Source organism: Oryza glaberrima, chromosome 4 (genome assembly GCF_000147395.1).
Source record: "Oryza glaberrima chromosome 4, OglaRS2, whole genome shotgun sequence".
Classification (NCBI taxonomy): Eukaryota; Viridiplantae; Streptophyta; class Magnoliopsida; order Poales; family Poaceae; genus Oryza; species Oryza glaberrima.
In genome coordinates this window covers 26743601-26757897 of record NC_068329.1, presented here as the reverse complement: position 1 = coordinate 26757897, position 14297 = coordinate 26743601, and the positions used below count along the sequence as shown (strand labels likewise).

The following is a 14297-nucleotide window of genomic DNA, read 5'->3' as shown; positions in this document are numbered from 1 at the left end:
TTGCCTTTACTATCGGCAATTTTTTTTCTTATTTATGCGGCAGCTGAAATTTCCATACTAGGATGGTTAGCTTTGATGATTAAGCTGTACCCCTTCGTCTAGTGATGATAATGAATTTCTTTTAGGTTCCACACGATGAGAATGGACTAACTTTGCACCCTCTATTGAGAGAGGAATATTTGCTTCTAATGAAAAGATAATGCATTGTTACTTAGAGCAATAAGCTGTGAAACAAATTACAAATAAGCTACTCCATTCGTCTTAAATTATAGCAACTTCTACAATTCAAAATTTGTTTCAAAATAGTATAGCCACATCTCCACACAAAGAAGCTACTAGTAGTAATAGAGACACAGATAAGCTGCTACCAGTTACCGCAATGCCTTTCCATGTCCAGAACGGTGCCGCGGCCTCACCCGCTGCCACCAGTGCAACTTCTTGGCCTTCCACCGGCTTCCCGTACCGCACATCCCAGCGCTTGCGGTAGCCCGCCGTTTCCCCCACATGTGGAACAGCGCGTGCGCGACGCCGCCGCCACCACGCCGCTTCGCCGTCGTCGCCCGCCGTTGGACCCACATTTGGAAAAGCGCGCGCCTGACGCCGCCGCCACGCTGCTTCGCCGCCGCCCGCCGCTTGCCCCACATTTGGAACAGCGCGCGCCCGACGCCGCCACGTTGCTTCGCCATCGCCCGCCGTTTGTTCCACATGTGTAACAGCGCGTGCCCGACGCCACCGCCGCCGCCGACGCCGCCACGATGATCTGCCGGCACGCTCCTGGTCTTCTTCTCCCCACGGCGTGTCGCACGATGGAGGACACCGCCGAGAGCCTTCCACGGCGACGGGCGGTGATGTCCGTTGCCGTGGACGTCACGGCTGAACAGCGGGGGCGCCCCCTCGTTGTTCTTCTCCCCACGGCGTGTCGTGCGGTGGAGGACACCGCCGAGAACCTTCCACGGCGACGGGCGGTGATAACCGTTGTCGTGGACGTCACGGCTGAACAGCGGGGGCGCCCCCTCGTTGCTGCCCGAGGGACCGAAGTGGTGGTGGTGGAACACCGTGCCGAGCTTCTCCTTGAACCTCCTCATCCGCTCCACTCTCCTCTCCAGGCGCTCCTGCCGGCGAAGGTGGCGGCTGACCCTCGACGCGCCTGACACTTGAAACCCGTACTCCGGCGGCGCAATGCCCCGCGGTTGCGGTGGCGGTGGCACCCACGACGGCGCATTGCCCCCCGGTGGCGGTGGCGGTGGCACCCAAGACGGCGGATTGCCTCGCGGTGGCGGTGGCGCCCACGACGGTGCATTGTCTCGCGGTGGCACCCACGACGAGGTGGAACCTGAAGTGCTCGAAGTCGGCTCTGGTGGGCAGCTGCTGCTACTGTACGTGCTACTGGAGTTGATCCGGTTCAGAGCTCGCCGCGGCGGCCGGCTTGGCCGGCCCATGCTGACGCTGGCAGCATCATCATCGCCCTTCTCCTTCCCCTTCCCCTTCCCCCGGCACCGCCGCAGGCTCTCGTCTTCATCAGCTTCACCAGCTCGGCGTAGCGAGCGCTCCGTGAGGTCACGGTTCGGCCTGATGCGGCTGCGTGTCATGGCAGCCGCGTCGGTCGACGAGGACAGCTTCGGCGTTGACGCGCCGCGTCCGGCTCGCGGAGTGCCACGGCGCGACACCATGCTCGCAGACAACCCGGAGTCCAGCCTCTCGAGGCGGCGCGTCGAGGAGCCCTCCGCTCCCACGCGCACTGCGGCCGGCGGCGAGGCGCCGCGATGCAGCCCCCGTCCACGCTCCTGCACAGCTGACGACGGTTCGCGGGAGAGTGATCGGCCACTGCTGCTTCCGCGCTCCATCGATGAGAGTTCGCCACGGCTTGGCCGGCCCTTGCTGACGCTGGCAGCATCGGCACCTTCCTTCCTATCGTTTTCAGCTTCACCAGCTCGACGCGGGGAGCGCTCCATGAATTCTCGGGAGCTCGGCCTGATGCTGCTGCGTATCGTGGCAGCCACGTCCGTCGACGAGGACAGCTTCGTCGTTGTTGCCGCGCCGCGCCCGCCTCGCTGAGAGCCATGTCGCGGCGCCAGTGGCGGCGGCACCAAGTTTACGGACAATCCGGAGTCCAGCCTCCCGAGACGGCGCGTCGAGGAGCCGCCCTCCGCTCCCACGCGCGGTGCCGCCGCCGGCGAGGCGCCGCGATGCAGCCCCCGTCCCCGCTCCTGCACAGCTGACGACGGTTCGCGGGAGAGGGAGCGGCTGCTGCTGCTGCTGCCGCCGCCGCGCTCCATCGACGAGTCGTCGCCACGACGCGGACACCTCATGTCGGAGAGCGGATTCCCACCGTCCACCATGCCGCGCCGCGGCGTCACGGCTCTGGACGAACGGCGCGAGGCGAGGCGGTCAAGGCGTCGCTCCGGACTCTGACGGTGGCGCGGCGCCGGCGGCGGCACTGTGGTTCTTGCCGAGCGGTTCGAGGCGACGCGAGCAAGGAGACGGTAGTTGTCCTGGCCATGGCGACCGTCTCGCCTTCTCGTCGCGCCTTGCGTCCTCAGCCGGCTTGATTTCTCACTGGCATGGAGGCTGGGGCTGAACGAGGCTATCGGCTTCACGACCGGCACCGGCACGGCGTCGTCGCGCGTCCGGCGATGATCGGACTGGATAGATAGCTTCCTCTCCAGCGCAGGAGACAGCATCTGCAAACGTGCGGTGTTTCTTTTGGATCAGCATTTGCCGGGAAAATTTAAAACGGAGATGAAGGTGGAGTGATGCAATCTTGCAAACAATGTCTAAATGAAATATGACCAGATGGTCCGAAAATGTATCACCTTTGCCTGCCTGAGGAGTGTCTGACGAGTAATGTCATCTAACATCTTCGTCATGAAGGCTCTTGATGTTTCATCCAACTGTAAAACGTCGAGATAATATGAGCATGAATTGATACTAGCAACTCTAAACGTGCATTTTCTTTCTTCAGATTTTCCCCAAGGAGAATAAGAATATGCACTAAACACGAGCATCTAGCAGGTACTGAAAAATAAATCCCTGCTCTGCTATTCAGAAACGCCTGACCAAAACGGTTTAGAAAAATGGAAACATATTTATGCTTTCTCCTATTCTTGTTCACTTAAGAAAAACTAGCATGGTGGCCCGCGCATATTGCGCGGCTAGCATCATTATATTTTCTCTCATATAATAGCATATGTGTTTTCTCATTATCTCTACTATTATAAAAAATGAAAACGTTTCCACGGTCCATCATCCGTGTTTGAGTCGGTTTTAATTTTATGATTTGATTTTAATCTATATCTCTTCTCTAATATTATAAAAATTGTAGATGTTTCCGTGGTCGGTCATCTGTGTTTGAGTCGGTTATAAAAATTGAAGATGTTTCCGCGGTCGGTCATCCGTGTTTTTGCCAGTATTTTGGTACGTCATCTATGCATGAGTCGGTTTTTAAGTTCCTTTGCTTTTGGAAATACATATTCGTATTTGAGTCGGTTTTTAAGATCGTTCACTTTTGGTAATATAGAAGGAATCATATAAGAAATCTGTTTAAAAAAACTTGCATGCTAACTTGAAACGATCGAACTCCTAACTGCAGCTCATGATTTTCTAAAAAAATTATATATGCAAGCAAACTCCCACAGTGAATTTCATCTTATCTAAAGCATATAATAATAATAAGATTAAAATAGACTTTACCCGTCGCAACGCACTGGCATTTTTTCTAGTATTATTAAAATATATTACAATGACAACATAATTTTAAATTTTGCAATAACTTTACGAAACTACTAATGTGTAATATTCATATTGTATTTTATATACGTGTTAGTTATTAATTATTTTTAATATCAAATTTTAGTTATTTGTAAATTATATATATTCCTATATGGACTCTAGTCTCGTCTTTTAATATTTCTTTTTTTTAATTCTGAATTTTTATTATTTCTAATTGTATTTCTATGTGGACTCTAAATTCATCTTTCAATATTCTTAAATTTTTAATTTCAAATTTCAGTTACTTCTAAATTGTATTCCTATATTGACTTTAAACTCTTCTTCCCATGTTTTTATTAATTTTGAATTTTAGTTATTTGTAAATTGTGTCTTTATACGGACTCTAAACTCTACTTTTAATTTTATTATGTTTATTCCGAATTTTAGTTAGTTTTAAATTCCTATATGGACTCTATACTCTACTTTTAATATTCCTTATTTTTTAATTCTGGATTTCTATTTTTTTTCTTAATTATGTTTCTATATGGACTCTATACTCTACTTCTAATATTCCTTATTTTTAATTCTGAATTTCTATTTTTCCTAATTGTATTTCTATACGGACTCTATACTCTACTTCTAATATTCCTTATTTTTTAATTCCAAATTTCAGTTATTTCCTAATTGTATTTCTATATGGACTCTAGTCTCCTCTTCTAATATTCCTTATTTTTTAATTCCGAATTTCAACTATTTCTAAATTATATTTCTATATGGACTCTAGTCTCCTCTTCTAATATTCCTTATTTTTTTTAATTCCGAATTTTAGCTATTTCTAAATTGTATTTCTATATGGGCTCTGTTTTTTCCTTTTCTCCGATTAATGTGAGAATTTCTAGGCCATGAGAGCGAACGCGGAGGCTCCTTTTTCTATTACTTTAATAATATAACAAGGAAAAGTGCCCTTTCGTTGCACCTGATGATTACGAAGTGTGTACAGTACCAAAAAAGTTGCTGAGGGACCTAAAACAAACTTTTTCCCGGCCTGGCCAGTCGGCCCACGGCCTTTTATGTACACGTGCGAGCGCTTCCCACCTCCCCAGGCTGCAACCTGGGCCTGGGCCGGGGAAGCAGCCCCACGCGCGCCTCCACTTGGGCTGGATTCAGTCCAGCCAATGCCGCCCGTCCGATCTTAGGGTTTCGATCGGACGATCGGGCGGTGAAAACCCTAGCCTCCTCACCCCCTCGCCACCTCACCGGAAAAGCGGAAACCGATGACGCCGACGCATGCCCTCTCGCCGGTGTGCATACTCGTCCGTGGGTGAGTGCTGCGCCGTCAAGTGGCCTTGCCTCGGCGCCCCTCCCCATCGTCTCCCCCTCGTGACCTCGTCTTCCGCATGGCGTCGGAGACGGTGGCGGCGGTGGACTACCCCTGCCTGTCAGCAACGACCGGCGGCGGGAGGTGGCATGCAGGGGCGATGCCCTCCCCTCCACCGGATCTAGTGGGAGAGGAGGGGAGGCGGTGGCGGCCTAGCGGCCCAGCGGCGGCGGCGCCCTCCCCTCTGCCAGATCCAGTGGGAGGGAAGGGGGCGGCGACCTAGCGGGAGGGGAGGGAGGCGATGGCTGCATGGCCTCCCCTCCGCCGGATCCAGCGGGAGGGGAGCCGGCGGCGGACCGGCGTCCCTGCGACGGCAGCGACGACGACACCCTCTCTCCGATAGCAAAAGTAACAAAACAGTGTGAAAATAACTTGGTTGAAAACAAATATTTTTAGTTTTGATACACCGTAGCGAAGCACGGGCATTTTGCTAGAAATAAACTTATTTTCTTCGCCCCCCCCCCCCCCGAGGGATCTAAACTGGACTTCCTTCGGCCGGCCCACAGCCTCTAAGCGCGCGCGGGCGCACCACCTCCCCCTTTCCCACGCCTCAACTTGGGCCTGGGCCGGGAAAGTGGGTGCCGCACGCCACCCTCTTGGGCCGAATTCGGCCCGGCCAACACCGGTGGTCCGATCTCTAGGGCTTCGATCGGACGGCCGGACATCAAGATCGGAGGGACAACCCCCCCCCCCCCCCTCGCCCCCACCCCGGCCGCTGACGAAAACCCTAGGGGTGTGTGTTTGGATAATTGGAAATGGGGATTGCGATTGGGAAATGAATGAAGGGTTAGGATTAAATGAAAGTGGGAGAATGAATGGTTAGGATTTAAAGATGTCTTTTGGTGGGTGGAAAATCATTTCCATTTCCAATTAGCCAAACATTGCATAGGTTTTCTCCTCCCTTCCCTCTCTCACGGCGGAGCTGTGGCGCTCATCGGCGGCGCCGGCGCATGCCCCCTTGCCGGTGCGCGCACTCACCCGAGGGGGAGTGCGCCGCCGTCGAGTGGCCTTGCCCCGGCGCCCCTCCCCCGTTGTCTCCCCGCAGCGGCAGCGGCTACGGCCGGCGGCGGCAGAGTACTGCCCACTCGCGTCGGCAGCGGCGGTAGATATTCCCGCGCGCGTCGGCGACGGCCGGCGGCGGCGGTGGACTCCCGCGCTCGTCGGCGACGGCGGTGGACTCCCGCGTGCGTCGGCGGGTGCCTGCGGCGGCGGTAGATCTTCCCGCGCGCGTCGGCGACGGCCGGCAGCGGCGGCGGACTCCCGCGCGGTGTCTGCGACAACCGGCTGTGGGGAGGTTAGGAATTTTCACCCCTTTTTTTGTTTCATTCTCTGTGAAGCGTAAAATTTTCTTTTTTTCCTTTTTTCCCCTTCTATTTGGGTTCTCTAAGTAGGATTATCCGATTGGATTTTGTATCGGTTTCGATTTTAATCTCAAATCACGCGGACGGACGAACGGACGGAAGAAACGGATTGTGATGAAAGGAAAAATACTAATCTTTTAATTAGTTAAGAGTTAAGATTAAGATTAAGATAGATAATAATACGACATGTTCAGTCTGGTTCTTAGAAAAACTCACAGTTTCATCCGTCGGACCCCTGTGAAGCAGCCCATATAGCGTCTTCAACGACTTTATATCAGACGAAACTTGCTCCATCTCATCCATTTTCTCTGGCTCTCCCATTTCTTCAGAGGGAGGTGCTGAAGAAGAGATGATAGAGGTTACACTCATCCTCAGATTATCAGATTGCCATGAAGAAAAGATGCTGTTTTCCACAATTGAATCAATAAGGAAAATTGGAAAATGTGCCATAAAAAGGAACATACCGGAGATCGAATTCGACGCCGATGGATCCATCTTCTTCTTCAGCGGCATCATCGCCGGTTCGTGCTCTGGGCGCTCGCCTCGGCGGAGCAACTGGCGGCGTTTGGAAAGTGGAAACAGAAATGAGTTGTGACTTGGAACTAGGATTGAGCGAATGCGATAATGAGATGCAGTAGATGGTTAAATAGTGATTTATGGTGTGATGAATGAGGATTTGTCCCCTGATGAGCGGTTGCCAGGCAGTTAACTGGCGTCTATTCATCATTACGGCTGTAAATTGATGTGTCAGTTTTTGCTAATCCGACACGAGTAGAGTGGACACTGGGCCACTTGGGCCGCCAATCCGGAGGCCCACACAACGAAGACTTTTCTTACTTCTTTTTTTTTCCCTTTTCAGATTGCTGTAGGGGCAAGGAAAGAAGTGCCTTCCCTGCAAGCGACTCTGGGGCATCTATCCAGAACCAAAAACAGATTTCCTCGCATAAATATGCCATCCTAGATGTAGACTCCACTTTACGAGTTCTTGAGTTCATCTCCGACGAAGAGAGGAGGATGATGGCTCAGTTCTTCTGCCGTATGTGGGACAGAGCACAAGGTAATCGATCTCGTTCTTCTTTTTCTTCTTGTCCATGCATGCAGTGGTTACAACTAGTAACAAATGTTAATGTTTTGTTTCGTGTTACCTACTTGTCTTTGATTATAGGCAAGCTGTATGTGGTGAGGATTTGCGACAAGGTGTTCACCGAGCTGTCCAACAAGAACACGCAGCTCCTGGACATCAGCTCCCTCCATGTTGCCACCCTCATGGTTTACAAGTGAGATCGATCAAATCACTCGTAGGTATCGATCACTCTGTCATTCCTGAAATGTTCTCTAATTGTTCTCCATTTTCGTCGAAAATTTCTTACAGCTCGATTAACAAGCAGTTAGCTGGTCCACATAAGGATCCTCCATGCATGAATGTTGTCGCCAAGCAGATGGAGGTACGGATCGAACTTACTTTACCTCCTCTTTTCTGAAAAGAAAAATGGAAGAGGCTCCTCAATGTTCAAAGTACCAGCAACCTCAATTTCTTGCTGTTTAAATAATGTTGTAACGGTGACATCTTTTCAGCTACATTATTTGCTCTCTAGCTTGCTACGTAACCATAATTTGAATTTTAGAACTTAATTTGATTTTACTGTTTTTTCATCATTTGATTTTTAAGTCGCTAAGAATATACATATAAAAATTATATATACAGATTTTTTTTATCACTAATAAATGTTACGGCTTATATAACTTTTCGTTTTGGCTCTGCAACACGTTGTAGCAATACAAGAAGGAAACTCCCGAGGGGATAACACTGGAAGAGTTCCGGAGGCTGATCATGGAGTGGGTCCGCAAGGACCTGCGGCTCGTCCTGGCGAACAAGGCGGCGGTGGCGATCATGGCGGCGCCGCTGCTCGCCGTCACGACCAAGAGCGCCGGCAGGCAGGTGCCGAGGGTCGGGCCCGCCGTGGAGAAGGTGCCCACGCCGCTGCTCTTCACCGTCTTCTCCGTCGGCCTCATTTTCCTGCAGGACATCCGGGCGGGCAAGCAGTGACTGAGTGAAAACACACACCAGCTTAATCCATCATTTGGGTTGCAGACTTGCATCAGTTAACGCTCTATAATACTCACGTTAACTGATGTAGTACATATGACAGTGTATTATCAAGTTAGAGAGGCCTTTGAATTTCAGGCATGAAAAATGCTAAATCAGAAGGAACTATTTGTAAAGTAACGCAAGAGAGTAGTTTCGCAGGCCTGATCTGCAATTGAAATGCTGGCATTATAGCGAGAAAATTGAATCAGTAGCGTTACCAAGTTAACTGGCGATCAATAACTTAACTCTACTAAAAACTTTCTTTGGGCTCTCAGGATATTTCGTTGCATGATACACAAGAAATTCACTCACGGCTGACGAGAGAGAAAAATTGGTCTGATGCCACAACAAGAAGAAACAGCATACACCATGATCTGCCTATCCTACGCTACTTTTTAAGGATGCAACTGTGTCGGGCTTGCATGCTTGGAGGACCGCTAAGTAATATGTTTACAATAGTAGTATATGTTTTGCATATATTTTGTGGGAACATATCTCTCCAGGATAAACTCCAAGGTAACTATGTACACCAAATAACAAATTTCACCTTAAAAATCTAAAAAAAAAAGGTATAAGTACTTCCAATAATATTACACTTATGTGTAAAATCTTAACATCAAATTCATTATATTTTAGTCTTAAAAAAGTATAATTTTTTTTGACAATTTAAGAATATAAATTCCCTGAATTTTATCTATTTTGTTGCTCCCTATATACAATGAATTTGAAAATGAGACTTTGCTCATAGATATAATACTACTAAAAGTACCTGTACAATTCTGTATAGAATATTTTATGATATGTTTTTAAGTTGGTACGTACGGTGTGCACACAGAAAGACTTGTGTATATAGATTAATTTCCCGATGCATATGCTTATGCAAACGTGCATGTACTTACTGATATAAAAGCATGCACGTACATTCTTCCAACACATTTTTAAGATTGACAAAGTCACTATTTTTAATATACATTAACTACTACCGAAACAATAATTCGATGTAAATACGAGTATCTGTGTAAGTGTATAACTTAAATATGGATGGCAAGTTCCATCAGAAGGAAGCTAACTAGAGGATGGAAAAGAAATTAGTGTGCATCACTAGCTTTTCATACAAATGAATATCACTATAGATTTGTTTTTTTAAAAAAAAATCATTATAGATCGATTTTTTGCATTTCTACCCGTGTTGTGAGGAGAGGGCTATCTCTGGGTACACTTCACGAGTACCCCTAGCATAGGCCTCCAACAAACCCCAAAATCAACGGTGGAGAGAGAGAGAGAGAGAGATTGTTCACATGATTAGATTAGGCTAAAGTAAACCAGAATCACAAACCACAGAGGGAGATACTTCCATCTCCTATCTTCTTCCCTTCCAAACCCCCCATCTCATCCCACTCCGGCGTCTCCTCCGCCGACGTCGCCATGGGGCAAGCCTGGGCGTCTCTCCAGGATAAACTCCAAGGTAAAACCTTGCCTCCCATCACCAATCGACTCGCGTCCTCCTGTCCTGCATCGCTCGATCCGAAAGTAGCGGGTTTGTGCGGTGAATGAAATATGGATCGAATTGGTTGGTGCAGGGAGGCAATGGAAGGAGAAGCAGGTGAGGAAGATCACGGACAAGGTGTTCGACCGCCTCACCGAGGACACCAAGAAGCGCGAGCAGGAGGCCCTCACCTTCGAGGAGGTCTACATCGCCGTCCTCTGCGTCTACAAGTAGGAGCAACCAAATCCATTCCAAATTCGTGATGAGTTCTTGTTATCCGTATCTGTTTTCCCTGATTGATTCTTGGTGGCTGTTGTGGCAGCGACATCAACAAGTACTTACCAGGGCCGCACTATGATCCGCCCTCCAAGGAGAAGCTCAAGGCCATGATGAATGTAAACCACTAGTACCTCACATCCCATTCGTTTAATTTTTTTTAATCAGTTTGGTCAATTAGATAGGAGTAGTTCCCTTTGGCGTTCTTCCATATTGCAGCTTTTCCTTGTACGAAAAGCAAAGTAATCTCGGTTTCTGCTCTCTGTTTCTCGGTAGGTGTGAATGATTCTATTTCACCTTATTTACAGTGGAATCACTTTGTCTATAAACTCTGAAGTTGGAGATAGCATATACTAGAATTAGTTCATTTTTAACTTTTTCCCATTTATTCTAAAATAAGTTTATTTAATTATCTTAAAGTTTGTAAAATTAGAGAATAAATACATTAGGTATAGATAAAAAGAAATAATTACATTAGGATCTGAGAAATGAGAGTATTATGATAATTTGATATTTTTTTCATTTGTATTTCTGGAACTTATTTTTAAGACGAAGGTTACACTCTAAAAGTAGTACTAACATAATTCTCCTGCTCAGTGAGGTAAAGGAGTACAATCAAATCAGACTTTTTTCCTCGTTGCGTTCCTCGTTTCTTTGGGACTCTAATTCTGATAGTGGTAGGTTGGTAGCCTTTGTCCGATTGTCCCAAGGATTTGTCACGGCTGATGATACAGTGATGCAACAGGAGTACGACATCAACCTGGACGGGCTCCTGGACCGGGAGGAGTTCGCGGAGTTCATCCGGAAGCTGACGGCGGAGTCGCTGTGCGCGATCAGCTTCAAGCTGCTGGTGACGCTGGTGGCGGCGCCGGCGCTGGCGCTGGCGACCAAGAGGGCGACGGAGGGCGTGCCCGGCGTCGGCAGGGTGGTGCGCAAGGTGCCCAACTCCATCTACGCCTCCGTCATCACCCTCGGCGTCGTCATGGCCCAGAAATCCACCGAGGGCGTCGAGTAGACGGCCATCCGATCCGAGCCTGCGAGATTCAGAGCTCGCGAGCTCGATCGAACCGACGACGTCGTATGATCGTAACGTGTAAATGCTGCACTAGGCAGCAGGGATAGATGCTGCTGCTGCTTTGATTTGTTACTATTTTGTTTGACGCTGTAATGGGAGTTGTTTTAAAATTGTTTTTAAATTTTCGCATGTAATCTCTCGCTTTTTTTTTGGCAGTAATCTCTCTGGTCGTTCTTGGTGCTACTAGCCTGTGCTTTGCATTCGTGCTGCCATCAATAGCAAATCGGGGGCCAATAAAGTCGTCGCGTCCTCGTTGCTTTCTTGCAATTCGAAGTTTTCAAAAGGAGAAAAAAGATGGATGATCAGACCTTCTCTTATCATCACTTCGCTTTCTTCCCGAAAGTTCTTTATTTGGGCCGTTGATATGATTCCTCTTCTTGATCGAGCTTCCCCTTAACACATTTTCTTCATGCCGGCTTCCCCTTAACACATTTTCTTCATGCCGGCCCATGTAGGCTGAAAAGATTAAAAAGTCTGTCTTACCTGTATGAAGCCCATTACAATACAGTAAAGTCTACCATGACAAATAGAATGTTCCCAACCATTGCAGTTGAGAGAACAGCATTATCAATGTTGGTATAGGGAGCTCCTGTATATTTACCATGCCGATGTTTTCCGAAACATAGATTTATTTTCTTTCTTTCAACAGAGCCAGTAATAGAGGGATGCACTTAGTGCAGTAGTAAAGGGTGTGTGGTTTCAATTGTGATGTCTCGTGTTCAATCCCCAACACGCTTATAATTTTTTCCTTTTGGAGGGACATCTCATCCTCCAAATCTCGTATTTTAGAGCCGGTAATAGAAAAGTAGCTAGTGTATATTCTTGTGACATAACAAGTGATGGAAAAACTTGTTCTTGCAACATAATTGTTTGGGCTAAACCAAATCTACTTCAATGTGCAAGCAACAATTCACCAACTAGTAAATATATCTCGCACAAGCGAGTGATTTTTTAAGGATAGTTAACTAGCAAATCAGCAGTGAAATAACAATAAACGCATACACACAAAAGACGGTGATTTACGTAAAAAAAACTTCTCGGTGTGAGGAGTAAAAAACCCTGGGACGAACGGTCCACTCCAAACTTCCATTACAATAAAAATAGGTACAAACAGAGTCTTCTCTAGAACATTTAAAGACACATTACAAACAACAGCTATATCATCAAGTTACATACTTGGCATTATCGGTATCAACCGTAACAACTAACAAGAGTTATAACAACAACAATATAACAAATAGCGGATTATGTCCCCTTCGGTTCTCGGCTGAGATATCCCAAACTACATAAGCAAATTGCACAAAACTTGGCAGAAGTGATGGTCTATGAGCAAGCTGTCCAAAAAAACAGCCTAATTAGACATTGTGTGACCCCTCAAACCAACATTCTACCAAATATTGCACAAGCTGAAATTACAGTCACTCGAGCTGACAAACCACTGCTCAAATCCGGTGCTCCACTCAACCAATCCTCACACAAACTGACCATATTGAAGTGCTCTAAGTGAGGAATGAACTCACCAAGTTTGATGCCAATCCAACCATGTTTGAACCTCTAATCACTAATTTAATGAAAATCGGTAAGAGCCACCAAACTGAACAAACTGCAACTATTATTTTCCACTCTCCTCTCCCTCTTATGTTTCGCCTGTTGCTTATTCTCTCCAATGGCTGATGATACTCACTCTCTCTCCTTCTTAATGAAGGCTAGGCTTTTCTTCCCAACACAAAAGGATGATGCAATCTGCACCATTGATCGTGATTAAATAAAGAGTAGATTGTAATGGGTTGAGAATAAAGGTCTATGAGGAGGGAATTTAGCCCACCAATAATTTCTATTATTGATCAAGAGTATAAGAGTAGATTTTGCTCAAAAGTAGCTAGTGTCCCAAAGTAAAGAAGAGCTAGCGGCAATCCAATAGCTAGGCGGTGGGTGATATATGGGGGTTGCACCATTGTGTCGGCTCTCTGCTACGTCATTGAGTTCAAGCTCCACACCCATTGCCAATGCTACTCCAGCTCAAGCTCCACGACGTACTACATGGGATAGGAGAAATGGAGCTCACCAATTGCACGCAATGAGGCTGGTGGTTACCACCCACTGAGCACTAGTTAACAGAATGGTGGAGAAAGATATGGGAAAGTTAGGAGGAAGAAGAAAAAGAGATAGAATGACATGTCAGCTCACCCGGGCTCCATAATTATTTTTTTTTTAAGTTGTTTCGCCGATTAGATGCCAATAAGTGTTACGTTAGATTAAACCCAGTGAACCTTTCTAAGGGTGTGTTTGAGAGGTGGAAAGTAAAAATTGAGAAGATGTGCACAAAATGAGGTGAGTCATTAGTATATGATTAATTAAGTATTGATTATTTTAAACTTGAAAAATGAATTAATATGATTTTCGAAACAACTTTTCTATAATTTTTTTAAAAAAAGTACCATTAATAGTTCAAGAAATATGCGCGCGGAAAATATGTGAGTTTTCCTCTCTTCGCGTTGCTGCCTAATGCGGTCTTAAGTGAGTAAAAGAAATGGTAGCAAGTACGTTACCCCGATACGTCGCTGAGCTCGCGTATCCGTATCGGATAGGCCGACGGATACAGATACGCTCCGACACGTATCCCATATGTATCTGACATTTTCTCGATTTTCAAACAAATGAAAGAATTACGGATACTTTGCTGATACGTATTGATACGCCCATACTTTCCCACGACTCACTCCCGATCTCCCCACATCGTCTTTGCCGTCACCATCGTCGGGCGCAGCACCGCCGTCTGCGCAGCCGCAGCGCCTCCTTCGCCGGCGGGCATTGCGCCTCCAGCCCCACCGTCCCGCGGTGCAGCCGGCGCATATCCTCCTCCACCGCCGACGTCAGGGGCTGGGGGCTGCTGGCCGCCGTCCCCAGAACAACGACTCCGCGCG

The 14297-nt window shown here is 47.5% G+C and overlaps 3 protein-coding genes across 4 annotated transcripts; 2 read left to right on the top strand and 1 right to left on the bottom strand.

The window, feature by feature from the left end:
• Nucleotides 1-120: 120 nt before the first annotated feature.
• LOC127770383 (actin cytoskeleton-regulatory complex protein pan-1-like) lies at nt 121-7054 on the bottom strand. 2 transcript variants are annotated; one of them, XM_052296079.1, is made up of 4 exons: nt 6912-7054; nt 6664-6785; nt 2814-2891; nt 121-2681 (listed from the first exon to the last, which is right to left on the bottom strand). In XM_052296079.1, exons 1-4 carry the CDS (start codon nt 6961-6963, stop codon nt 372-374), a joined length of 2562 nt encoding a protein of 853 aa, XP_052152039.1. In that variant the 5' UTR covers nt 6964-7054; the 3' UTR covers nt 121-371. The 2 variants fall into 2 exon arrangements, with proteins under 2 accessions (XP_052152039.1, XP_052152038.1); XM_052296078.1 differs by having other exon boundaries at nt 6664-6928.
• LOC127770386 (uncharacterized) lies at nt 5845-8736 on the top strand. The gene is made up of 5 exons (XM_052296082.1): nt 5845-6380; nt 7307-7504; nt 7613-7724; nt 7820-7892; nt 8222-8736. The coding sequence occupies exons 2-5, from the start codon at nt 7462-7464 to the stop codon at nt 8492-8494; spliced, it is 501 nt and encodes a 166-aa protein (XP_052152042.1). The 5' UTR covers nt 5845-6380; nt 7307-7461; the 3' UTR covers nt 8495-8736.
• Nucleotides 8737-9846: 1110 nt separating this feature from the next.
• Nucleotides 9847-11507, top strand: LOC127769760 (uncharacterized). The gene is made up of 4 exons (XM_052295390.1): nt 9847-10001; nt 10117-10252; nt 10345-10417; nt 11044-11507. Exons 1-4 carry the CDS (start codon nt 9962-9964, stop codon nt 11311-11313), a joined length of 519 nt encoding a protein of 172 aa, XP_052151350.1. The 5' UTR covers nt 9847-9961; the 3' UTR covers nt 11314-11507.
• Nucleotides 11508-14297: the final 2790 nt, after the last annotated feature.